At 39.8% G+C, this 27920-nt stretch overlaps 1 protein-coding gene across 7 annotated transcripts in view; it reads left to right on the forward strand.

The window, feature by feature from the left end:
- The window catches only part of KIAA1958 (KIAA1958 ortholog), a 96876-nt gene that overhangs the window by 29679 nt on the left and 39277 nt on the right, over positions 1-27920 (forward strand). For 5 of the 7 annotated variants that reach the window (XM_087886359.1, XM_034410604.3, XM_060690406.2 and 2 more), the window contains 2 exons: positions 535-634; positions 16870-18047. In XM_087886359.1, coding sequence (XP_087742485.1) covers positions 16895-18047 — 1153 coding nt within the window. In that variant the 5' untranslated portion in view covers positions 535-634; positions 16870-16894. Of the gene's footprint in view, positions 1-534; positions 635-3286; positions 3512-16869; positions 18048-27920 lie in introns of all 7 variants that reach the window. The other 2 variants (XM_087886358.1, XM_034410601.3) reach the window with 1 other exon arrangement.

Below are 27920 nucleotides of genomic sequence, written 5' to 3' on the forward strand. Positions count from 1 at the left end.
TAAACATTTGAGGCTATAAATGTCCTTGATTTCCTGATTGTGCAAGCAAGAATCGCTAACAGTCAGTAATAATGCTTGAATTAGCATCTCTAAAAAAAACTAGTGATCTAATGATTAAGGTACCAGCTAGAAACAGGAGACTGTGAGTTCTAGGCCTCCCTTAGGCATGAAAGCTGGTTGGGAGACTTTGGGGCAGTCACACACTCTCGACCCAACTCACCTCACTGGTTGTTTTTGTGGGGAAAATAAAAGAAATAAAGAGTATTAGGTATATTTGCCACCTTTACTTACTTATAAAAAAATATTAAAGGCAGAGTAAAAAAAATCCCTTTCTGATTATGCATACAAGTAGAAAGTGTTTTACCAAGCAATGCAGCAAACAACACCTTTTGGCCTATGTGTTGTTTCTTATGGAAATACAGATACCCTTTTATGATATCAAAAATAGATTTTTCACAACCAATAGATATCAAAATGTATGTGGGATTAATAATCTTACACCATTTCTTTTATTCCTCTCTCTTTTTTCTTTAGATAGATAAATGGCTGGCCTTGTGGATAAAACTCTTGTTTACACCTGAACACGTCCAAGTTCAGACCCCCAATCAACTTTAGCTTTTCTGCCTATATTTTGGTAAGTTTTCTCCTTGTGCATCTTTGTAACTTCACAGTACATCTTTTAAAATAATGTTTATCTTTACAAATTTAACATTTCATTCTCTTTCCTGGTACTACATTTGACTATCTAGGCCTGTGATGGCGAACCTATGACACGCGTGCCACAGGTGGCACACAGAGCCATATTAGTGGGCACGCCAGCTCAGCTCTGGGGTGCATGTGCGCGCCGGCCAGCTGATTTTCGGGCCTTCTGGGCCCACCAGAAGTAGGGAAACAGGCTGTTTCCTGCCTCTGGAGGGCCTGGGGGCGGGGTGGGGAAGGCCCGTTTTTCTTCTTACCTGGCTCCAGATCCTCTCTGTGTATCTGGGAAGGGCGAAAACAGCCTTTCCCACTCCCTTGGAGGCCCTACGGAGGCTGAAAGGGCCCATTTCCCAGCTCCCGGCGGGACAGGAAGTGACGTTTTTTTCCTGTCCCCAGCTTCCAGAGATTCCTAGAGAGGCTTCTAGAGACTCCTAGAGAGGAGCGGGGGGGGGAGGGGGAGGGGGTTGCGCACGCATGTGCGTGGGCACGTGTGCACGCGACCCTCCCCCGCCCCCCTCTCCTGGCACGCGATGGCAAAAAAGTTAGCCATCACTGATCTAGGCGCACAGTTTGAACTAGGAAAATTATTCTTGTGATTAGTGTGGTAGTGGTAATATTAAAGGAATGGGCAAGCAATAGGTAGTTCATACTTACTTCCCCTTCTCCTAATGTTTAATGATACATAGCTTTAGCTGTGAAAAAGTTCAATTATTGTATATGTACCACTATCTACTACTATCATAGTTCCACAACTGAAATTTTAGGAGTATTTATTTAGGAAATAAATACCATGCCATCTGAATCCAGAGTACGGTAGAATTATAGCAATAACAATAGCACTTAGACTTATATGCCGCTTCACAGTACTTTATCAGCCCCTCTCTAAGTGGTTTACAGAGTCAGTATATTGCCCCCAACAATTTGGCTCCTCATTTTACCCACCTCGGAAGGATGGAAGACTGAGTCAACCTTGAGCCTGGCGAGATTCGATCTGCCAAATTGCAGGCAGCCAGCAGTCAGCAGAAGTAGCCTGCAGTACTGCATTCTAACCACTGCTCCATTGCGGCTCATAGAATTATGATAATGTTTTGGGGTCATACAGAATGTGAAATTGTGCTTTTCATATCTTAATGTAAGGAATAATTTGGCCAAAAACATGGATATAGCCATGGATAATTGCACACAGGTCCAGCGTCTGGCAGAGCTTAGGGTACATGGCCTGAACTGCAATGGAACTCTTCTGGGGATAAGGGCAGTCAGAAGAAATGGCTTTTATCAATTTTGATCAATCCAGTAGTTTCATATTTTTACCAGTTTATCTAAGAGATGTTGGTATGTACAGTTAGTCCTTGATTTACAACAGTTTATTTAGTGACCATTCAAAGTTACAATGGCACTGAAAAAAAGTGACTTATGACCATTTTTCACAGTTATGACCTTTGCAGCATCCCCCTGGTCACATGATAAAAATTCAGATGCTTGGCAACTGCTTCATGTGTATGATCATTGCTGTGCCCTGGGGTCATGTGATCATCTTTTGCAACCTTCTGACAAGCAAAGTCAATGCGGAAGCCAGATTCACTTAAAAACCATGTTACTAATTTAACAGCTGCAGTGATTCACTTAACAACTGTGCCAAAAAAGGTCGTAAAATGGGACAAAGCTAACTTAACTAATGTCTCACTTAACAACAGAAATTTTGGGCTCAATTGTGGTCATAAGTCAAAGACTATCTGTACTAAAGTTCTTTACTCGAAAGGAATTTTAAGGTTTGAGCATTATACATTCTCCTTCGTTAGATCCTGAGAATAAAAATAGTCATAGGCTAGGATAGAATTACTTGGAGAAATTCCTAAAATACTGGAATTTTAATTTTAACATAAATATGAGCCAGTTGCCAAGCATCTAAAATACTAGGTAAATCATTGTGATATCTTTGTGAAGGATAAGATAAAAGTGGAGGCATTCATAAAAGAAATCTAGTTGAGTTTCTGCACAATTGTCATGGATATTTATGGTTTGTCTACTTTGCTTCTTTTGCTGATGAAAAATAGTTTAGTAGTAGCAGTCATTCCATCTGAAATATATTTTTGCCCACTGCATTTCTCATGAAAAGCATACGCAAATAATTTTTAATCACATTAGATACAACTTATATATAGTTTTTAATGTACTAATATTGTGATATCATAGTGCCTTTCATTGCTTTAGTTAAGTATCTAAGTATATTCTTCCCAACTTAAAGGCCAATGTATATGAAGCCAGAATGAACTTAATCCAGAAAGGTTCAACAATAATGAACCTCTGCAGTTTAAAGTTACAAGTTTTTGTTATGCTTACATTGTTTCTAATTAGATATAAATGTTTAAGTTATAGATAGTACTTGATTTATGACTTGTTGCTTAGTGACCATTAGCACAGGCCTCCCTTGGGGTTATTTGCAAAATGGTTTTGAAGTTACAACAGCATATGAAACAAGTTACAATGCCCCATAAACTCCATGACCACATCTTGGGCACTTGGCAACCGGCCTGCATTTACAGCTGTTTGTAGTATCTCACAATCAGGTGATTACGTTTTATTATAGGTTTGCTGAAAACCAGCATTTATCGTCAGTTGTCATCAAAACTGGCCCATAGTGAACCATTGTTTCACTCAACAACTGCAACATTTGCTTAATGAGTGCCGCAGAAGAGATAATATTGGGTCAGTAATGCGGGTGACCTGATTTACTATCCTCACGACTTATGACTATGTTGGGCTGGTTCCATTAGAGTTGTAAATCAAAGACGACCTGTGCCAACTACTTTCTGTGAGTATTCTATGCTTAAAAATGTATCTGCTGATTAGCCCTAGTGTAACCTAATTCTGCATCTGTATAAATGGCTCCTTTTATTTGTTAGTTAGTTGGTAAAAGAATCTCAGAAATATGTGGACTATCGTTTTCACACTTAAAGATAAATGTGACTGCAACAGAGATGGTTGTGATATAGGGTAGCAGCCTCCAAACTTTTGGGCGCTAGGGACTAGTTCCATGGAGAGAGAGGTTTTTCCATGGACCAGAGGGGGTTTAGTTTTGTATGCCGCCTGCATCCCGTGGATGGGGCTTAACTTGTTTGCATGGCCTGGTTTCTGGCATGCCGCAGACCAGTGTTGGTCCATGGACCAGGGGTTGGGGACCCCTGATATAGGGGACTTCATGATGTGTTGGCTTCAGTGGTGGGATTCAAATTTTTTTACTACCGGTTCTGTGGGTGTGGCTTGGTGGGTGTGGCTTGGTGGGTGTGGTAGGGAAAGGATGCTGTAAAATCTCCATTTCCACCCCACTTCAGCGGAAGGATACTGTAAAATCTTCATTTCCATCCCACTCCAGCAGAAGGTTACTGCAAAATCCCAATTTTCTCCCGATCAGCTGGGACTCGGGAGGCAGAGAACAGATGGCGGGAGGGGCAGTCAGAGGTGGTATTTACCGATTCTCTGAACTACTCAAAATTTCCGCTACCGATTCTCCAGAACTGGTCAGAACCTGCTGAATCCCACCTCTGGTTGGCTTGTCCTTTTGAGGCACTACAATAGGTAAAGAGACCTCATGCTGCTACAAGCAGTCGCCTTTGTGCTTGATTCAAGAAATTCTTCGGTCAGTCCATTAAATCATGGGACTGAATCCTAGGAGATAAAAGAATGCAATTTGTTTTGTTTTGTTTTTCAGTCCAGCCATTAGCTAACACATTTATTTTACTGCAAGATTGTTAATATGCACCAACAGAGGATCTGACTGAGTACATGGGAGATGGTCCTAGCAGAGAATTATAAAGCATCTGTATTTGTATCTATCCATGGTCCAGCACTGAACTAATACATTTTCAGAGAAAATGTGTTTTGTGGTGCCCCAGATAGCGGAAGGCGTTTAATCAGCCAATCTGTTTGCAGTCTGTTCAGCACCTGTTCTGCAGGCAATCATAGCTGAAGTATGCCATTTCATACTTGGCAAAGCAGACTTCTCCTGAACATTTGCCAGCTCTAGCAGAATAATGGTAGAAAAAAAATGTGGCACCATGCTAAGGATTAAGCAAATGAAAACTCCAGGCCTTAATTAAAATAATAGTCAAGAAAGGAAACATTGTTCACTATTTATTAGATTAACTGCTGGGGAAACTGTATTCCTAAAGAATTTCTTAATAAGAGTCCTAGAAATAGAAAGTTTCTTTCTGAGAATGCATTTGAATGCAATTTAAAACAAGCATTGTTTTTTAAAACACTAATCTGCAATGAGACTTGGGTTGTACAGGTAGTTTTCGACTTACAGCAGTTCATTTAGTGTCCGTTCAAAGTTACAATGTCACTGAAAAAAATGACTTATGACTGTTTTTCATACTTATGACTGTTTCGGCAGCCCCATGGTCATGTGATCAACTAACCAAGGCAATTGAGCAAAATTCAGTTAACAAATGTTTCTCTTAGCAACAGATATTTTGGGCTCAATTATGGTCATAAATTGAGGACTTATAATACAAACAAAGCAGGTATGGATAAAGCAAATAGTTCTTACTCTGTATACAATAGTCAATACAGATGAACAGGAAGAGGAATGAATTTTCACAGGAGCAGAGTATATTAAATAATATGCAGCCAGGAGTCTGGCAAATGGAAAAGGGGAGCTTCAATAGAGACTATTTCAGCAAGCTAATAATGATAAATGTCTGAAGCTGCATTATAATAAATCAGATTATTAGTCCATCTAGCTCAGTATATGAATAATGACCAGTAGAAATAGCTCTTAGGAGTTTTTCATTAGGAGTTACAAGAGATCGATCCCACAGATTTCTAGACACGTTGTGCTAATGGACTATGACATTCCTACAAACCAAAGTGATTATCTTTTTTTTAATGAGCTTATCTTATTATGAAGGGTGTATGTGAAAAAAGGAGATTTGTGTATGGTTAAGATTCCTGTGGAGGTCACAGGGTTTGCACTACAGCCATCTGGGAAATTTCTTTCAGTTGAGGTTGAATGGTTCAGTCTTTGGGACATGTTTTATATATCTATACTAGCTGGACGCCCGTGGTTTGCTATGAAACTATGTGTTCAGGCTTGATAAATTGACACTTACAGCCTGAAACCTAATGTAGAATGTACTCCATAGCATCAGAGTGTGTTAATATAATGCAACTGGCAGTTGGAACAGAGGGGGAGGGGGAGTAGAATGTCCCAGCCCGCAGCATCCATCAGTATTCATCTGGCTAGTATCCTATCAGTGTGTGAAAAAGTTGAGGGGTGTATGGAAACTCAAACAGTATTTGCTGTGTGAGCAAGAAGACGATAGGAAGGAGGCTGGGCGTGGCTTAGCTCAACTGTTCTGTAGTAAAGCTGCTTGCTGCTGTGAAAGTAAAACTGAAAGTGAAACTCCTGTCCTCTGGTTGTGTTTTGCATTTGGAACAGATTTCTTTTGAGTTGGGGAGGGGGAGTAGAACTCCTTGGCATCAGAACGTGGAACAGATTTCTTTTCAGTTGGAGAGGGGGAGTAGAACTCTTTAGCATCACAGCGTGTTAATCATAATATAGGAAATACTAATGCTCTGATGGTCCTTTTGAAAAATCCTTTATTAGTGAGCACCTAGAAGCCAAGAGGAACATATGTGGCAAATATCAAGTTTGTAGGCTTTACAGTTCTGGAGATTTTGTGATTACGGCGTGAGTGGTTTCGCTTTTATATATATAGATTTGCTAACAATAAGTTAAAACAATCTAAAGCAAATATACTGAAATGCAAAAAATATTTTTAAAAGGAGTATACCTTTTAAATAATGAAACGCACTAAGATAAAACTTCTGATAAGATCTACATCTCTTGCGGGAAGAATGATTTCCTCTATAACAGCAGTCCTCAACCATGGACTGGCAACAGCACGAGGTGGGGGGAGAGGGGATGGTTTCACACCCGCGACATAATCCTGTGCATACACAAATAAAGCTTTGCACGTTCTCCCACCACTTGCATGGCCTGGTTCCCAACAGGCCACGGACTGGGACCGGTCTGCGGCCTAGGCATTGGAGACTCCTGCACTATAAGGTGTACAATATGCACACTTCCTGTTTCAGCTGCTCCTGTCCTATGCTTATTCTGCCTTGAATGTTTGTCAAAATACTGTCTGGATTGAGACGTTTTCATAGAGACAGCTTTGTGTCTGTGAGAGAGAGGGGGAGGGGGAGGGGAGAGAGAGAGCACATGTGGGTATGCATAGACAGCTAATTCTTACTGTTGTTAAACATTACCAGCCCAAATCAATCCACTGCAGGGTAAAAGCCTCTTTATTAAAATATGCAGCTTTAGCAAAATTTTGTTTCTTTCTGATATTTTTTGGAACTACTTTAGCTGTGAGTGCTATAATAGCACAAACGTTATAACTGTTGCCATATAAATAGAAGCTTCTGGCAGTGGAGTTCCTCAGGCCTCCCTTTGCTTGATCCTAAGTTGTAAGTGGTTCAGAACAGTGGTGAAAACTAAAATTTGTTACTACCGGTTCTGTGGGCATGGCTTGGGGGGGTAATGTGACTGGGTGGGCATGGCCAATTTTTTTTTTTTACTTTTAAAACCATTTTTTACATGTAAAACCATTTTAAAAAATGCTTTCAAAAGGCTCTGACGATCCCAGCTGAGTTGCCTGATCATCAGAGCGTTTTTAAAAAACCCTCTGCCGATCATGCAACTCAGCTGGGATCGTCAGAGCCATTTAAAAGAAAAAAAGTTTTTTTCTTTTAAATGGCTCTGCCGATCCCAGTTGAGTTGCCTGATCGGTAGGCAACTCAGCTGGGATCGTCAGACCTTGGATAGTCAGAGCTTGGATCGTCAGAGGCATTTAAAAGAAAAAAAGCCTCTGATGATCGCGTGGCTCAGATGGGCATGGGGGGCGGGGGCAGGGATTTTTGCTACCGGTTCTCTGAACTGCCTACCGCCATCACTACCTACTCGCCCGAGCCGGTCCGAACCGGGAGCATTTCACCCCTGGTTCAGGAGTTCATGACCATCATGGCAAACATTTCAGGTTCCTGGAGGCCCAAATTGCCTGGGAGAGGTGGAGCAGGGGAGAGATGACACACTAGATCTGGTTTGTCTTGAAGCAGTGATTAACATGATTTAAAGTTAGGGGATGTTGACCTCAACCCATTGCCATGGATAGATGGTCCCCTGCTTTGGAGTTCTCCAGGGCTGCTCTCCAATGCAAAGAAGGGGATTTATTGGACTGGTCTATCCCAGGCACGTGATGGACCCAGTGGGATCCACAGGAAACCTAGGTAGTTTCTGAAGTTTTAGTGCATAGTTTGACCGAGTCCTTAATCGTTGCTTGGAACAAATAAGCAATGATGTCTTTGGATTAGTTTGTACCTATGTGGATTCTCTATGCATGAGGGTTTTAGAAGGCCCCTTGGTTTTCAGAAAAACACCAGGAAATGAAGTAGCATAAGAAACACCTAAAGGAGGAAGATGAAGAGCAAGTCCAACTGACACAGGTAAGAGCCTATATTAAGGACTTCCTTTTGGTGATAAGGGTGGTAAAATGTACATATTTCTCTGCCTTTTTTGCATCCATGAACAGATGTCTGGCAACTTTCTTTCAGGTAATGCAGGGCCTTCGGGTAAGGAGAGATTGGATGAATAATTGCAGAGTCATTGTGAGAATTTTGTTGAATATCTGTTAGATAAAATCTTTTGGATTCATTCAGAGTTGACCTTAACAGTGCTGATCCACTGTAGGTGATTGAGGCCCAGTTTTGCCAATTATGTGGACTGAGTTCAATCTTGTGATTCCCAAGTAAATTGACAGAGTCCTTGGGACTCTGACTTCTACCATCTGTTTGTTAGGTTTATGTCCATCCCATTGGTCAGGTCCTCCTAAGAAGTGATATGTAACTGGATTCAAGAAATGATGCATGGTGTTTTAGCCTGCCTTGAAGGAATTGATGGTTTCCCTTTCCTCAGCTGATATTCCATTAACTCAACGCTACTGGACAACTTATGTCCAGCATTCACTTGCTGAGGTTAAGATTATTGAGAAAGTGGTAGGTTTGCAGCTTTAATGGGTTCCAGAGGCAGTGGATAGCGTGGGCCATTGCAATCAGGTTTCAGGCTAGAATATAGTAGCCACATGGCACTGATCATGCTTATGGATTAACTCTTCAGTCTCCATTTCTGTTGTGGTCCTCCTTGATCTCTTGGGAGTCTTTCAATATAATCAGTCATCATATCCTTCTGGCTCCGCTGAGAGTATTGGAATTGGGAGGAAGCACGGTTCCTTAATAATTCTTCTTTTCTCTCTGGGGTCAGGTCCAGGCAGTATTGATGTGGGGGGGGGTGGAGTCTAGCTCTAGCCCCCAAAGTTCACCTTTGTTTCTGATCCTCTTTAACATCTAAATGAAACTATTGGACAAAGGCATCTGGCAGGACGGGTTTAAATATCCCCAGTATACTGATAATATTTAGGTATTCATTTCTCCCCGAGGCTGCGCTTGTGATGCCATCAAGGTGTTTTTCCAGTGCTTGGCAGCTATGTGAGTCTGAGTAGGGCTTATCTCTGAAAAGACTCAGTAGTTCCAGGTTTTAGGGCCCCCACCAAGCTAAGCCCAAGAACGACATATAACAATTCATCCAGAGTTCAGTTCTTTGTTTGTTTATCCATAGCGCAGACAGAATCTTGCCAGGATAAACCCTTATTATTCCCAGCCTAACTAATATACTCTGGGAGATTCTAGCTATTCTTGCTCTTTTCTTCTGTCTCCTATCCTGATCCAGGCTATGCTGCCTTGTGTCCCTTCTCTTTTCTGGAATTTGCTCCTTCCTTCCTGGGAATCTGCCTTTTCACTGTAGTTTACCACCCCAATTTCCCTTCTATAGCTACATCTCTCACATCCCCTGAATCTAGTGATTTTACATTATTAAGTCTGGATGAAGCAACTCTCTCCCAGGCATTATTATTGTGCAGACTTGAAGTCCTTCTGTACTCATGGCTACTGCTCAAGAAGCAAGTGGAAGCTGTAGCCATGAAGACCTTTTCACAACTAAATCTTGTACAATAGTTGCATTCATTCCATTATCAGGAGAAACTGCTTACAACCAGGGTGGATAAAAATCAATGATTTTTTTAAAAAAAATTAAAAAAATCAGATTTTTTTATTTAAATCGGATTTTTTTTATTTAAATCGGATTTTTTTAAATAAAATGCTTTTTGAGGAAAATATATTACTATCCAAAGGTTATTCCATCACGAAATAAAGATTAGTTTTTTAATTATGTAGAATAAGGCTGTATATGTTGTTGTTTTTTGTTTGTTTTTTTGGTAAATAAATTCCATTAATCCATTCACAATGTCATGCTCTTCCAGAGGTTTTTGTAAGATTATTGGGCAGTTTCTCTGCCTACAAGATATTATCACAGATGCTTGGTTTACTTTTGCAGTTCTCAAAACTGAATTTGACTCAGCAGACATCACATGCCTCTTCTTCACAGCAAAAATGTTATAACATGAAGAGAGTTGAGAAAAAGACCTTAATCCTATTGTTCTACAAACCTATGAATACAGAATCAACCCCTTCAGTGCTAAGTTTCAAGAAGTTCAGTGAATAGAATAGAAACAATATTTTTCTGATTGTTTGGAGTGGAATAGATCTGCACAAGAAGAAAGTGAAACTAAGTGTGAGGAGGAAGGGGCAAGCAGACAAGCAGTACAAAATGAAAGTGAAACTTTCTGAGCACAATACTGCACAGCCACAGACAGACAAGTCTTTGGATCTTTTTGTGTGTATGACCTGAGTTTATCACATTCTTTCCTTGGAGGAAAAAACCTATAATGGCAGCAGGCCGTAAAAGAGACCCAGTTTGGCAATATTTTAATGAAGTTCCTTTACCTATCGGTAAGGCAGGAATGCGTGCAAACTGCAAACACTGCAACAAAGAAATGCAAGGCCTTGTGGCCCAAATGAGGCAACATCATGAGAAGTGCTGTGATGAAGATGACCAAAGAAACACATTTGAACAGGCAGGTTCTTCAGGTTGGTAAACATTTTTATTGAATCATATTTCTAAAGACTGCCTTGAACTGTCATGTTTGAGCAAAATTATATTTCTTATTATTACTGCATGTTACTGTCATTTGGTACAGTTATGAAGAAAAGCAAATACTCCTTTTGGGGCAGTGCTGTGTACAATAAGCAGAAATTGTATAAACAATAAAATAACAGCATTGACTTTTTTGTTTAGGGGAATTCATGGATTCTGGAAACTATCCACCTTCAAGATCACCATCCTCCTGTTCTACAGTTTCAGAGTTATCCATCCAGGATAGTGCTTCATTAGCATCATCATCATCAGACACCCACAGCCACATATCACTATCACTCAAAAGAAAGAAAAAACCCTTCCCTCCTGGAACCACCATAGATAAATTTGTGATAAAAATTAGCAGATTAGAAAAAGAGTTAATTGATGAAAAAATTGCCCAGTTTGTTTATGCAACGAACTCTTCTTTCCGTCTGACTGAGAACCCACATTTCATTAATATGGTTCAGTCACTGAGACCAGGATACAGTCCACCCAGCAGAGCAGATGTTGCAGGGAAACTGCTGGATAAAGTGTATGACAGAGAAATGGAGCAATGTGCAACAGCTCTGGGGGGTAGAATTGTTAACCTAAGTATTGATGGGTGGAGTAATGTCCACAATGATCCTATTATATGTGCTTGTATAACAACAGAAGAAGGGAAAGTCTTCCTTGCACAAACAATTGATACGTCAGGAAATGCACACACAGCAGAATACTTACAAGGAGTGGCAGTAAAAGCTATAATAACATGTGAACAAAAATTCAAATGTCTAGTACGCAGTTTGGTCACAGACAATGCTGCAAATGTATCCAAGATGAGAAGAAATTTAGAAGAGCAGGAAGGGAATACAAAGCTAATAACATATGGTTGCAGTGCTCATTTGCTGCACCTCTTAGCCAAAGACTTAAGTGTTCCAGAAATAAAGACTAATGTTGTTGAAATTGCTAAATACTTCCGTAACAATCATTTTGCTGCAGCAGAATCCTCTGAAAAGGATGGGTGGAACCAAGCTAACGCTCCCACAAGATGTTAGATGGAACTCTGTGGTGGACTGTTTTGAGCAGTATATCAAGAACTGGCCTATTCTGATGACAGTTTGTGAAGAAAATTGAGATAAAATAGATGGCACTGTCACGGCCAAAATCCTCAACATTGGGCTTAAGAGAAATGTTGAATATATGCTGAGCATCCTGAAACCCATCTCTGAAGCTTTAAACAAAATATAGAAAAATAGCTGTTTTATTGCTGATGCTGTTGAAATTTGGAAGGAACTGAGTAAACACTTAAAAACAGAACTACACATGGACAGAATTAAATTACAAGCATTAAAAAAATGAATGGGACAAGTACTGTCTCCAGCTCATTTTTTGGCAAATATTGTCAATATCCAGTATCAGGGTCAAAACTTAAGTGCTGAGGAAGAGGAGTTAGCTATGGCATGGGTATCCAGCAATCATCCATCTGTAATGCCAACTATAATAAACTTCAAAGCTAAGGTGGAACCATTCAAGAAATATATGTTTGCTGAAGATATTTTAAAGAAAGTCACACCAGTGAACTGGTGGAAGTCACTTAAGCACTTGGATTTAGAGACTGTTCAAGTAATGATTTCACTTTTAACAGCAGTAGCTTCTTCTGCAGGCGTTGAAAGAATATTATTTTCCTTTGGACTCATTCATTCTAAATTGAGAAATTGTTTGGGACCCGATAAAGCAGGAAAGCTTGTTTTTCTTTTCCAGATTATGAACAAAGAAGAAGATGAAGATGATGAGTGAGCTACAGAGGACAGTATTTAAGTTTTTCATGTGTAGGCTGGGCTGACAGTCTAAGTTTCTTAAAATATATATATTTTGTTTAACCAAATTAGTTAACAAACATGGATGTTTGTTTAAGCAAATAACATATGCTGTAATGTTATTGTTTCAGTTGAATAAATCTATTTAAATTGTTATTATTAAGGTAATGATTATTTTTCTCCTTCCTAAGTACAACAGAAAAGTTGTCCAAATATGAATGATTAACCTATTAAACTGGGGATAAAAAAACTAATATGAAAACGATGACAAGAAGTCAGTTTACTATATTGTGTGGGAAAGGGTACAAGTGGATGCATGATAAAATGAAAGAAAGACTTAAAGGTGTGTTAAATAATGGTTAAAAGTGATTTGAAATATCACCAAGTATTATTTATGTAAATAGTTAAAACACTGCACATCCGATATTAACTGAAAATGTCATTACATTTATGTTTTTTATGTTTTTGTTTGTATGTTTTTCTTTTTTTCTGTTTGTAAAAAATCTTAATAAAGTTTCTATAAAAAAAAACTAATATGAAAAGTTGTTATACTAAAAATCTTCATCTACTTGCATATTAAAGTTATACCAGCAAGAATTAGTCTTTATGTAGAAAACTATGATTTAAATCAAGCCTTACTGACTAGTGATTTAAATCGTGATTTAAATCAGTTTGATTTAAATCAAATCCACCCTGCTTACAACTACTCATGCCTCACCTCCTGACCGAACTATTGCTAATGTGTAATGTGCCTACTTAGCAGAGCATTTAGAAGCTTTATTTGATCCAGAAAATAATAGCATGTGCATTATTAGACGCTTTAGTCCAGAGGTGGGAAACTATACCCCAGGAGTGAAATTCAGCAAGTTCTGATAGGTTCTGGAGAACTGGTAGAGGAAATTTTGAGTAGTTTGGAGAACCGGCAAGTGCCAGGCTGGCCAGCTCCAGAGTGGGGTGGGAATGGAGATTTTGCAATATCCTTCCCCCAGGAGTGGGGAGGGAATGGGGATTTTGCAGTATCCTTCCCTTACCACATCCACCAAGCCACATCCACCAAGCCACACCTACCAAGCCACGTCCACAGAAGCAGTAGTAAAAAAATTGAATTTCACCACTGTTATACCCCTTTATGACTGGTGGACTTCAGCTCCCAGAATTCTTGAGCCAGTATGGCTGAGTCAAGAATTCTGGAGTTGAAGTCTACCATTCATAAAGGACCATAGTTCCCCACCCTTGCTTTACTGTATGCCCACATGAGATCACTGTTATGTGAATTGAACTGGCTCTTGGTAGATTATAAGTGAAATTCAAAGTACCGATTCTCATTTTTAAAGCCCTACAAACCATGGGATTGGTTACTTGTGGGGTGGGTGACTTTTCACCAATGGTTTCTGAATGTCACACCAGATTAGATGGAGTGAGTTTGCCCTTGGCTCTATTGGCCCTAAGAAAAATGCCTTATCTGTCATGACATTTGCCTTCTGGAAGAGCCTTTCCCTGAGATAGAGACAGCTCTTTTTGGCTTTCCAGAAGGCCATGAAGATCTGGTTATTCCTCTATGCTTTGGGGCCAGTATGTTAATGGGGCTCTGATATGGGTGTGGATGAGGTTGACTGGTTGCTATTCTGATTTGGTTATAAGTTTTCTTTTAGTTGTTGGTGAATTAGGTGTTTCTTCTTCTCTTCTTTACTCACCAGAGCTTGTTTGATAGATGGGCAACTAATTTGTTTAATATTAACGTATTTTTCTGGTCACCTGACATGGTAGGGATTCATTCCTAGCAAACAAATAGCCCTTATGTTACTGGGTTTATTTGGGACCTGACTGGGAAAAGTGTGCGCTAATGGTCTTTTTTTTTTTTTTTTTAAAGCCCAGAGAACATTTGGAACTCTAGAAAGAAAAATAATAACCAGAATCATTAAAAAAAATTCTGGTAGGTTTTGAACTAGTAACCTTTTGGTTTTTAAAGCAAGATGTCAGCTTTGGAAGCCATATTAGGCTGGAAGCTCCAATGCTGCCACCTTCTCATGTGTGGGAAAGTAGGAGGGGGGATTTAGGAGAGGGGGTTAGTAGACATAATAGCATTCTTCCTGTCGGTCAAGGTCAGGGCGATCCAGCATCTGGAGAAGGAGTGGTCAGGGGGCTGGATCGGATGTTGATTGGGGCATGTGACCGACTGGGTGGAAAAGGGGATGGTTTTGGGAGCTTTGACTTACTGAAGGAAAACCCAGGCTTTTCAGATTCGGGTTTCCCCAGATGTGCCAGTTTTCCTATTCTAGTAAAGAGAACTTTGGAAAATGCTTGCTTCTGAGTCTTTACTTGGAGTTGGGTTTTTTTCTGGAACGCTGACACAAGAGGTTTAACCTTTTTGCTGTTAGAACATCTGGGATGAGAATGTGACTTCGTGTGAAATTCATTTCTTTCCTCCAGTCAGTCCTTCTAGTCAGTTACAGTGCAGATAAGCTCTAAGAAATTCTTAAAACTATCAGAGAAACCTTTGGCTTACTGTCCTAAGGCAGAGAGTGCCCAACAATTGAGGTGCAGCTATAACAAAACCTTGCCTCCATCAATCAGATCTCCATCTCAGTTATGGCATGAAAAAGGATTAGTCTGGCAGATATTAGGATGCTTTTTCTACACTCTCCCTCCATATACGTCCTGGTCCAGAACGTAGCCGCGCGGGTGATTATGGGCGCAGCTCGTTACGCCCATGTAACACCTCTCCTACGCGAGCTGCACTGGCTCCCGGTGGTCTTCCGGGTGCGATTCAAGGTGTTAGTTTTAAAGCGCTCCATGGCTTAGGACCTGGGTACCTACGAGACCGTCTTTTGCCACCAATAGCCTCCCACCGACCAGTTCGTTCTCACAGGGAGGGACTACTCAGGGTACCGTCAGCCAAATTATGTCGACTGGCGACTCCCAGGGGGAGGGCCTTCTCTGTGGGGGCTCCAACCCTTTGGAATGAACTGCCCCCGGAGATACGGAATATCCCTGATCTCCGTGCTTTCTGCCGTGCCCTCAAGACCCTGATGTTCCAACAGGCAGGGCTAAACATACAAGCATGCGAATGATTTTTTAAATGTTATCTAATTCTGGGTTTTATTTAATTGACCAAACTAAGTGGCAATTTTAATTAGCAATTTTGTGGTGTTTGTGTGTCTATGTTTTTCTTGACTGTACACCGCCTTGAGTCCTACGGGAGAAAGGCGGTATAGAAATATAATTAATTAATTAATTAATTAATTAATTAATATAAGTGATTATTATTTTGATTCTTCATTCATTCTGTTCTTTTCAGTTATGCAAAAACAACAAAAAAGCTAAGTTCCTAGACATAGAATAGTTCCCCCCTTTCAAAAGAACTAATGATAGCATTCTTCTTCTTCTTTTTTTTTTTTTTTTTGGTTTTTTAATGACCCTGTAATCCCTTGCATGGGGTGGAGTTGGAGCAACTGAATGGAGCTGAGTGTTTACTGGCCAGATGCCCTTCCTGTCGCCAATACAGAGTTCACTGCAGATATTTTCTCATTGTGCCCAGAGAGAGAAATATCTGCTACTACCTAGGATCGAACTCACAGCCTCCAGATTGTGAGGCGAGAGCTCCACCTCTAGGCCACTGCACCACTCCAATGATAGCATTCTTATGTGACAAAAATTAAGAAGATTATATATTTGTTACTTCAAAATGTTCTATAGTCTAAAACTGATCTTCTATAACCTCTGTGAACTAGGTTGAAATGATTGGTTATTTATTTATCATTTAGTCTGCTTGTGTTATGCAGGGAATGTAGGGAAATATCTTCCATTGATTAAATTATTCATAAAGGTAGTCCTTGACTTACGACCACAATTGAGGCCAAAATTTCTTTTGCTAAGTGAAACATTTGTTAAGTGAGTTTTGCCCCATTTTACGACCTTTCTTGCCACAGTTGTTAACTGAATCACTACAGTTGTTAAGGTAGTAACACGGTTGTTAAGTGAATCTGGCTTTCCCATTGACTTTGCTTGTCAGAAGATGACAAAAGGTGATCGCATGACCCCGGGACACTACAACCGATTCAGTTGCCAAGCGCCTGAATTATGATCACGTGACCATGGGGAGGTTGCAATGATCGTAAGTGTGAAAAATGGTCATAATTCACTTTTTCAGTTCCATTGTAACTTCGAACTTACAATGAACTGTTTTAAGTCAAGGACTACCCGTATTTTGTGGAATATGTATTCTAGTTCAAGTACAGACTTTGGTTCTAATGCATTTTTTCCCCCTTTTTTCTTTTCAAGGAACAAAGTTATTGAGTGATGCACCATGGAAGACTGCCTCCATACATCTTCCGAAAACCTTTCCAAGCTTGTCAGTTGGGCCCACAGTCATGGTACTATTTGCAGCCTCATTCCAAATTTAAAACACCTACTTTCAGAGGGTTCCCATGGCAACCTGACAGCTATGTGGGGCTGTAGTGCAGGCCATGCCTATCACTGGCCACTGACAGCTACTTGTAGGGCTGGCTCACAGGAAAGAGTTTGTTTCCAGGATAATAGAAGTTTCAACTCCGATAGCCCCAGCATAATCGGCATGCCTTCAGACCCCCAAGCCAGCCCAGTGGAACGCTATCCAGGGAGGTCAGGAAAAGCAAAGTTGGACTGTAACAGAACCAGAGATTCCTGCGATTTCTCCTACTGCAGTGAGCCTTCTGAACTGGACGAAACAGTGGAGGAATACGAAGATGAATCTAATCTTTTTGACATGGTCTGTGAGTCCTCGGTGACCGACGAAGATAGCGATTTTGAACCTCATCGTCAAAGATCTCAGATAAATTCCCTTAAAAGGCCTGGCCCATCTTCTTCACTACATTTGGACTCTCAGTCTCAGGTCATTGATGGAAGCAGCAATGATGTTTTAGCCAAAAAAATAAAGCAAGAACTCCCCGAGGATTATTACATCGTGGCGAATGCCGAAATCACTGGTGGCATTGATGGCCCTGCATTGTCCTTGACGCACATGTCAAAACCTAAAGGTGGAACCTCCTATCCTGTGGCATCTAAGCTAACTTCTCACTCATCTCCTTCCCTCAGTGCTGACTTTGATTTACAGAACGTTTCAGCTTCTTCACAAGTTACATCAAGGCCAGTGACCCAGAAACCTCCCAAACTCAATCTGCCTTCCTCAAGCAGAAGGCCTGGTAACATCCCAACCGTAAATCCTCAGGTGGCCCTCCAGGTGCCTGCCAGCACCTCTAATTCTGGCAAACCTATCAGCATTCCTTTATCAGCCTTGCAGCTCCCTGGGCAAGAAGAACTATCAGCCTCTGAAGATCTCCTCCAGCCTGGCCCAAATCAAGTTTCCAATGATGTAGCATTGTCTCCTTCTGTTAGCACGGAGCCGGAGGTTAGCTCTAGCCAGCAGCAGCCAAGCACTGCTCCCAGCACAGTCACTGAGCCGGTGGCACAGACAATAGCAGGTATCAACATTTCAAATGTTTCTAATGATTATTTGCTTGATGCGTTTTTTTAAAAATCATGATATTCTTTCCAGAAGTTAATTTTTTTTATTCAATGTGTACAAACGTGAATTGGTTACTGGTGGTGATGGTAGTAGTAGGAATACCATTCCTATTGAAAACTTGAGATTATAAGGAAATAATAATTTACCAAGTATCAGTGTGATTTGGAGACAAGATAAATAGTCACATAGCAATAGCACTTAGACTTGTAGACTACTTCGTAGTGCTTTACAGCCCTCTCTAAGCTGTTCACAGAGTCAGCATATTGGCCCCAATAATCTCAAGATCCTCATTTTACCGACCTTGGAAGGATGGAAGGCTGAGTCAACTTTGAGCTGGTTAGGATTGAACTCCTGGCAGTGGGCAGAATTAGCCTGCAATACAGAGGTGGGTTTCAGCAGGTTCTGACCAGTTCGGGAGAACCGGTAGCAGAAATTTTGAGTAGTTCAGAGAACCAGTAAATACCATCTCTGACTGGCCCGACGCCCATCTATTCTCTGCCTCCCGAGTCCCAGCTGATTGGGAGGAAATGGGGATTTTGTAGTAATCTTACCCTGGAGTGGGGAGGGAATGGAGATTTTACAATATCCTTCCCCTGCCACACCCACCAAGCCATGCCACACCCACCAAGCCGCATCCACAGAACCGGTAGTAAATTTTTTTGGAACCCACCACTTTATCACTTTTGTCATAAAATTCTGTCAATGAATTATACTAAATCTCACCTTGTAGCATAATACATTTCTTCTTTCTTGGTGGGCTTTCTTGGAAGTTAAAAACAAGAATGTTGATGAGAAGTTTTCCCCCAGCAGAGAAGGGTAAGCAGATCGACATACTACTTAATGTACTCTACCTTCCACAGGGCAGTCTTCTGCCTGAAGTGGTCCTGTAATTCAAATTCTGGGTAGCTCATGTTTGATCCATTGATAAGAACCACACAAAAGGAGAACAGCAAGAGTTGCTGATCACCACTCAGGAGATGCAAAACGAGCAAGGAAAATATTCAATGGATCATTGTCTATCTCACTTTATTATTTATTACTAATTGATTATTTGGATTAAATTATGATTTTATTGTACTTGTTTCTTAACTTGTGTTCGCCGCCCTGAGTCCTTTGGGAGAATGGCGGCATATAAATACATGTAATAAATAAATAAATAAGAAACAGTGGCATTTCTGTTCAAGATAACAGCAGCCATTTCTGCATTTGCATCATCCAAAATATACAAGTTATCCAAGTTAAAATATAATTTCGGTGGAGGCCTTTTAGGTTTTTTTGGAGGGGTAGGGTTGATTTAGATGTGATTAGCCTGCCCTGCTCCCTTACTTTTTAAACCTTGCATTGCCTGTTCTAGAGCAGCTTGGCCTGAGCAAAATACTTTGCACAAATTTAACTTTCTTTGAAGTTTAGAGTAGATAACAAATTCCTACTCTAATAACTAATTCAGGGGTCTTTAAGTTAGAAAAAATATCACATGAACATTTTATTTATTTTTATCCCACCTTTATTTTATTTTTTTAATGAATAATTCAAGGCAGTAAATATACTCCTTTCTCTTCTATTTTCCCCACAACCACAACCCTGTGACATGGGTTGGGTGGAGACAAGAGTAACTAGCCCAAAGTTGGCTTTCACGACTAAGGCAGGACTTGAACTCACAGTCTCCTGCTTTCTTACCTGGTGCTTTAACCATTAGGTCAAACTGGCGTTTACTATTCAAGAGGTGGCAAGCCTCTTCTGATAGGACAAAAAATAAATGGTGATTGAAAGCCAAACAAATGATAGAATGATAATGAAATGGTGGCAGGGGGCAGGGAGTGGGAGAAGTGAGAAGGTTAAATGAGCAGATGAATATACTGTATATGCATGAATGGATAAAGTAGCTATACATGTGAAATCATTCTGATTCTCCCTCTATCTTTTGGGGGATGTTTACGAGGAAAAGAAGTAGTGTGGTATCATAAATATGACAAAAAGAGCACATTCAGTGCCCTCAGAGAAGGCCATTCCTCAATTATTCTGCACTTCTGTATAAGAACTGCTGAAAGCAAAACCTATGAAAGAAGCAGTGGGAAAAGAAGTTACAAGTGGAAAGCGACACGGAACTCTCTGGAAAGACCCAGCAAAGATAGCAAATTAAATGGCGGGAGTTTTACATGCATTCCAGAAAGACTGCTGTAATTGCATTGGATAAGGATGCTTCTCCAAGTTATAGCAAATATAGCTAAAAGAGGGGTAGTTCCACTGTTCTGAAAGAACCAGTCCTCCACTCCTTCCTCATTCAGTCCCTGCCCCTATTTCTCTCTCTCCCTCCCTCCCTCCCTCCCTCCCTCCCTCTCTCTCCCTCTCCCTCCCTCTCTCTCACACACACATATACACACCCACCCACCTATGGTTTAGTGGATTTATTGCTATTCCCCCACAACTCCCTTCACCACAAACCCAGAACTGTCCCAATTAAGTCCAGCCACAAGCAGACCAATGCTAGTCCACAGAGCACTTGAAAGTTTCCCAATCAAAATAAACCCACCAGGCAAAATTCAAGGAATTGTATCAATCCAAAGCAAGACAAGAATTACAACAACCCGAAAATACACAGCTAGAAAACGAACATGTTGTTCCCAGCATCGCCTCCGTCTGTCTGCTGTGCTAAAGAGCCAGCTTCTGGTGCAGCTCATCAAGAAGGGCAAGGCTTTGTCCTCACAAATAATCTGGCTGACCTTCTCTGCTCCTGCCTTTTCTCTGCCCTACGTGTTCTTGGATCAGGTGCAGAAGGCAGTTCCTCTTCCTCATCACCGACTGGCTGCAGCTGTGTGTTTTCCTCACCTGAAGCCTCAGGGCTGTCCTGCTGCAATTGCGTTTGAACCAAATCCCTCTCATACACCTTGGATCCATTGACCAACTCTCCTCCAGACGTGCCTGGAACTGGTTCATCTTCCTCCAACATCTGGAGAGATAACTGGGGAAGCATCCTGGGGAGTCATTACACTATTCTGGAACGTTATAGAGAAGGTGATTGGCCTCCATGTCCTAAACAAACAGATTATTCGAATCCTTCCAATCAGATTTCAGACCAGAATATAGTATTGATACAGCTTTGGTCACATACTGATGACCTCTAGTGGGGTTGGGATGAGGTGATACATCCACCCTAACTTTTCTTGACCACTCTTGGCTTTAATACTGTTGAGTACAATATCCTTCTGGTTTAGTCTGTCAAGGATTGGCAGCTTTACACTGTTCTCCATTGTTCTAGTTAGTGTTGGGGGCGAGTGACCTGGTCTGAAGACCTTTGCTTTGCCTTAGGACTCCAGTTTCTTCCTTCTTCTTTTTCATATCTTCATGAAGCCATTGGGCAAAGTTATCTGTCAGAACAAGATGTAGTATCAATAGTAGGATACTATTAATGCTTTGTGATAATCTGTAATGAATCTCTTTTTCCTAGATTCTTATTGTTTTGATTTTATTCTGAGGGTCAGGGAGTAGAAACTGGTGGAGGTTTTTATTTTAGCATTGCAATCTGATTCATTTGAATTTTTTAAAGTTTAATATTTATTTTAAATTGGTATATTTAAAAACTGAATCTTATAAGTGGGGCCCTTGTCACATAGAAACCATTAGTTGCAAAATGTAAAATCCCTGTGGACAATAACCATTTTAATTATTTATAAAACAGAATCTTCACTTAAAGTTTTTGCTTTGGATACCTCCAACTCAAACATTGAGAAACTGTTGAAGAAAATGTGATCCATTGAAAACATTGAATGTTTACTTTTTATGTAGCATTTGGAATCCTTCAGTGGAACAAGAAAATTTGTCTAAAATAAAAGTTCAGGTAGCCAACATCCATTAGAAACCTTTTAATGCTGGAAATAAAAATTCACTATCGGTTTTATAACTTTAATTATCTCAGTAGACATAAAAATACACATAAAATATCTATTAAACTTCAATATATATTTAAAATTTGTTCCTAGTGGTTTTTTTTATAAATGTCAAGGAAATAAATACGCTTCTAGTCTTTGAGCTTTATGTTTTTTATTAACCAGAGGCAGTGAATAGAACAAAAATTGGTATCTTTCAAAAGGCTTGTCTCTTAGATGTATTACGTTAATTTATGAAGAAAGCTATGTCTGCAAAAACAATTATTATACACAATTTTACTCTTTGTACATAGGTCTGGTTTTTTAAAAATATCCCATATAATAAACATAACTGGTGAATTAGCCAGAGACTTAGGTAATTCTAAGTTCTACCAATTCTCAGATAACTTTAAACTCAATTGAAATTTAGAGATGAAAATGTGTATTACTTAAATGGGTTGTTTTGAAGGAATTCTTTCAATGGCAAAATGCAATATTTCAATATATCTTTAGCAAAGCATGCTGTGTTACTCTGAGAGGGTCTTCTGCCATCAGATTTTATCCTGTTTGTATGTACTCGTTTTGTCATATTTGGAATATTTGTAGGTGTGATTGCACAAGAATAAAAGTTACATCTACTGACATTTTTTTATTCTATACATGAATAAAGGTGCAAGAGCTTTGTTTTCTACTGCATACAAATCATCTATTTGCATCAGCCATAGTACAAGTGGTCCTCATTTAGTAATCACAGTCAGGACCAGCAACTCAGTCATTAAGTGATGGGGTCACTAAGTGAAACCGCAACGGTGCTTCCAATCTTACTTCAGGTTTACAGACCTGTAATATTCATAAATGTGAGATCGGTTGTAAAGTCACCTTTTCATCATGGTTGCAATGGCTGTCTGAGGTAGTTGCAAAATGAGGATTACCTGTATTTAGATTTATAATTCAGGTATTACTGAATTGCTCTTCCTGACATTTCTCACAATTGGTTATCTGACTAGAGCTGCTTTGAGGTGGCCATATCTTGAGACTCACAGATTCCTCACATATACGCTGTTAAAACAGGTCCATTTATAAATCATATGTATTATGAAGGGTTGCTTCATTCTTTTGGGTATCAGTAATTTATTTATTTATTTGAAATAAAAAGTGGATTATTGATCTGGAGCACTTGGGAACAGGACAGGCTATAAATCTTAAATTAAGTAGCACAGAAGTCCCTCCCCTAAATATAATATTTAATGTTGTAAGCTGCCCAAAATTGTCTGTGACAAGATAGGCAGCAAACAAATTTAATAAATAAATTTAATAACTAACTAACTAACTAACTAACTAACTAACTAACTAACTAATCTAAATTATTCTGGATGTAATTATGCAGGTTGATCTAACATGTAAGAATTATTTTACTTTATATAAGATTGTCTGGAAACTCTCTTTAAAAAAAATGAAAATCCTTAGTTCTTTGCTAAACCAGGTTTTGGAGAGATCCCCAATGTCATACCCAAAGAGATGTGTTCAAATGAACAATTAAACTGTTTTGAATGAATCACGTTTGCACTGAGTCTCTCTTGTGTATGTAATAACAAGTTTAAAGAACTGGCAGTCATTCAGCCTAGCTCTTCTGGTGAGCCAAATTTAATATGATTATACTGTTTGGAATGGAGAAGAGAGATTGATTTTTTTTTCTTTTTGGTAATAAAGAGAAAATTAGTGTTCAGGCAAATAACAAGAAATAATGAGAAAAAAAATCAAATTAAACCTTTATTTGAAATGCACTCTAGGCTGACAGAAAAGATTAGGCTCCCTGTATAGTGTTACAAGTTGCAGTACAATAAAACCTGAAATATATTATAGCCTGTTCTCCTTCTCTGTGTTACAGAATATTTGGCAGCCAACAGTTCCTATTTCTTGCAGGTTGCATCAGACTGAAAAGTATATTTCCAAGAAGCCAAATCATGGAGTAGCTTAGAGAGCAAACACATCATGTTGTTGTATTGTGTAACATGCTCCAACAAAGTTCTTTCTCTCTCTTTGCTATCTCTTACTCTTCATTCAGTGCTTGCAGATTTCCTCCACCTTCCAAGGCTGAATACTGAAGTCCTGTAAGAATAGCTAGAAATATATCCATTTTCCTAAAAATCATGCTTGTTGACAGATCAATGCTAAAACATAACTGTAGCTTTTCAAAAGGAAAAGAAAAATTGATCCCAGAGTCATTTTGTGATAAAGCAACATCTATATGACCTGCTGCAGGGTGAGGAAGTACTCTGCAGAATATATGAAATGTTGCATTATTCTTCCCCATCCAGAGCAATAAAATTTGTAGCCATCAAATCAATCAAAAGATTGCTATGCACCTATTGGAAGAACCAGTGGTCAACTCAATTCTGAGATGCGATGATGTTCTCGGAGATCAATAGACCCGTGTTTCAAATATAGGAATTTAACACAGTAGTTCTGTAAAACAGGTAGTAGGGGCTTAATCAGCATATTGACTTCTGTTGCAATGTATGCAATTGCCCAGAAAATCAATATTCCCATTAGAAAACAAAACAAGATCAGGAGAGGGCTTGGAAGCCAGATGCATATTCTCTTGGGCAGCCAAGTCAAAATGGCAACAGTGTCACATTGTCCAGCAAAAAGATGGGAGAAAGAATGTGCCCCTAACAGACTTAGGTGATCAGTAGCACCTGGGCAGTTCACTGTCCCTGACAGCATCATCCTTGGATGGGTCATTGAGATTTAGTAGCGTGTTCATACCGTAAAACATGCATTAAGAGAAGAGGCAAAATATAATTTAGAACTCTGAACACCTGCTGCAGGCTATCTCAGCAATGAATTGGGGATGAGATGGAGGTGACATCCCTTAAAAAAAGATTCACAAGACAATAAGCAAATCTTGAAGATGAACCTTTGATACAGTGGAAGATTCAAGCTTCTCATGCTTCTAAAACGTACAGTATTGTCCCAATTATTCCATAAATTAATTCTGAATGCTTCTGGACATTTCTAAAAGTGAACTGTTAATAATTAATTAACATCCCAAACAACCACCATTATTGCTATGACATTTCCTAATTTGACTCCTTGGCAAGGGATGGACTATAGTACAGATCAAGTTAATCAATAGCAATGATTTCCTAAGTTACAGACAGAGTTAAAAATAATAAAGTTATTTGCAAGGTAATAGAGGGGTACTTGCTCTGTTTTGTGAGATTATAATGACTGACATTAAGAGATACACTTTGGATATGAAAGTAGTGAAATTCTTTACAGAACAGATAGAAGCATTTTTTGCAGTTGTGTTCCAGGTTACATATTGTTGGGTGTTTTTTCTTTTTGCAATAAATAGTATTTCTCACATTCCCACTTTGAAAAACAATAAAAAATCCATTCAATCTTAGCTTTATGTTCTATCAGATATTGTCGCCTGTTTCTCCTCCATTCCCACTGTGTACTTATTTATGTTGCTGTTAGTAAACCCTGAATAACAACAGTATGTATTGAGAAAGAAAATATGTGCTGGGATTTCCATATTGTACATCAGGGGTGTCAAACACAAGGCTTGGGGCCTGGATGCGGCCCGCAGGGTCCTTAGATCTGGCCTGCGAGCCCACCCTGGAAACAGCGAAGGACTGGCCCCCGGTGCCTATGCCAGCAAAAACAGAGCCATGGTGGGCCGCACGTGGCCTCCCCGAGCTCTGTTTTTGCTGGCAGAGGGCTGCAGGAGGCTGTCGGGGGGAAAACAGAGTCTTGATGAGTCACATAGAGCTGGTCATGCCCGCCTCCCCAGGTCAAACACAACCCTGATCTGGCCCTCAATGAAATTGAGTTTGACACCCCTGTTATACATGGATGAATATATGTTCTGCTGTCTTTTAAAGTTTTGTGAATTACCTTAAGTTCCTCACAAAGTAGAAAAAGAGACAGAACACTTTATTGATATTGTTTCTCAGATATGTAAATTAAATCCTTCCCTTGTCTCATAGTTTAGGATATTGTTGCTAGACATGTTTCTCTGCAAATGTCTCTGGAGATTTTCAGTCATCCAGATCATAGCTGCCACAAAGGTGCTTTTTCAAAAAGCAACTGGAGTTCCTTTGTTTTTTTCCCGTGAAAACATTTTGCTTCGCTTCTCATCCAACCCCAATCTTCAGTTGGGTTTCTGTGCAAACTTTCTATTTCCTTTTGCTTCTGTAATGCAGATAATCATCCTGTTTCCCAACCTTTTTTTCTCTGTGGGATTGGTCCTGTATAACTCACTTAATTTGATTCGAGCTTTGGGGAAATGCATTAAGAGTCCCAATTTTGCTCATTAACTAAAATATGAATGTGCATCACTTTGTATCAAAAGATGGCAAATCATAGGCAAACCAGACTACTTACCGTATTTTTCAGACTATAAAATGCACCTGTGTATAAGATACACCAAGATTTCGAAGAAGTAAGCAAGAAAAAGTTTTTGCCCTCCCCAGCCCCCAGGAGCACTCTGTAGGCCTCCCAAAGCTTCTGCGCGCCCTGTTTTTGCAAAAAACGGGAAGCGAGGGGCAGGGCTTCGGGAGGCCAAAAATGGCTATATTCAGTGTATAAGATGCACCAACATTTCCACCCTCTTTTGGGGGGGGAAGTGCGTCTTATACTCCGAAAAGTACGGTATATAGTAAGGTTTTAATTTATTTTCTTCAGTTCAAAGAAATACATGAAAAATATCAGCAGGATTTTGTTGTTGTAGCAGTCCTAGAACTAATAGCTTAGCACTTCAGCTAGAGAGCTCTTCAAATAGATGCTTTTTCCTCTGCACAGATTACACTCCATAGTGGCAGCATTCAATTGAAGAGTCAGAAATTAACCCAATGGTTTATTTCTATACATGCACTTTATGATTTTGATTGTGAGCTGCCTTGAGGTGTTAGAAGGCAAAGCAAGATAGATTTGCATAAATAAAGGAAGAATTTACTGGATTGATCTGCAGCAGTGTTTCTCAGCTCTGGCAACTTTAAGACATGTGGACTTCAACTCCCAGAATTCTGAGAATCCCAGAATTCTGAGAGTCGAAGTCCACATGTCTTCAAGTTGCCAAGGTTGAGAAACACTGGTCTACATTCTTCTATGATCCAACGTTCTGTCCAACATTTGAGAAACTTATCAATTCAACATGAATGGAATGGAATCATTCCCCATCTGGAATTATTCTCAAATTTTTCTCAGATTCCATCTCAGTTCCAATAGTTTATTTTAGAGCATTGGCACCCAACCTTTTGGGCTCCAGGGACCAGTTCCATGGAGAAAGGCTTTTCTGTAGATCGCAGGGACTGTTGTGACCTAGGAAGACCTGTGGTTTTCCATGCTGCCTGCATCCCGTTGATGGGGTTTCGCTTGTTTGTGTGGTCCGGTTGCTGGCAGGCTGCAGACTGGTGCCGGTTCACAGATTGGGGACCCCTGTTTTAGAGGATCAGGGTCCACATTCTTTAATAGAACACTCTTTGTTATGTTTTTCTGTTCCTACTGCACTTTCTAAGCCTTAAATAATCTTAGATAATTGTGTTGAAGAGAAAGGCAATGCATTGAAAAGCCAGTGATTTGATCTGATAAAATAGCATAAACGGGGGGGGGGGAAACGGGGGGGGGAACGGGGGATGGATGGATGGACACAAATTCAATAATAGCAATGTTTTGTAGCTTTTATCTTCTCTAAGAGGTGAGAATTGAAGTTCCCTGGGAAGTTCATACGGTATTCTGTGCACTGTGAGAAGCTGGCAGCAATAGCTCACTGCACATTATATATTTATATTCCTGTGGATATAACAGATAAATTAGAAAAGGGCATCTGTGATTTATTGCATTTGGCAATACGATCTTTTTTTTAAAAAAAAAAAAGTATTTACAGTCTAAGGACTGTATACGTCTTTCTTAATAAGTAATATATCATCTGAGTCCTGTCAAGTTCCATAGAAAAC

Source organism: Pantherophis guttatus, chromosome 2, assembly GCF_059756535.1.
Source record: "Pantherophis guttatus breed Tessera chromosome 2, ASM5975653v1, whole genome shotgun sequence".
Taxonomy (NCBI): domain Eukaryota; kingdom Metazoa; phylum Chordata; class Lepidosauria; order Squamata; family Colubridae; genus Pantherophis; species Pantherophis guttatus.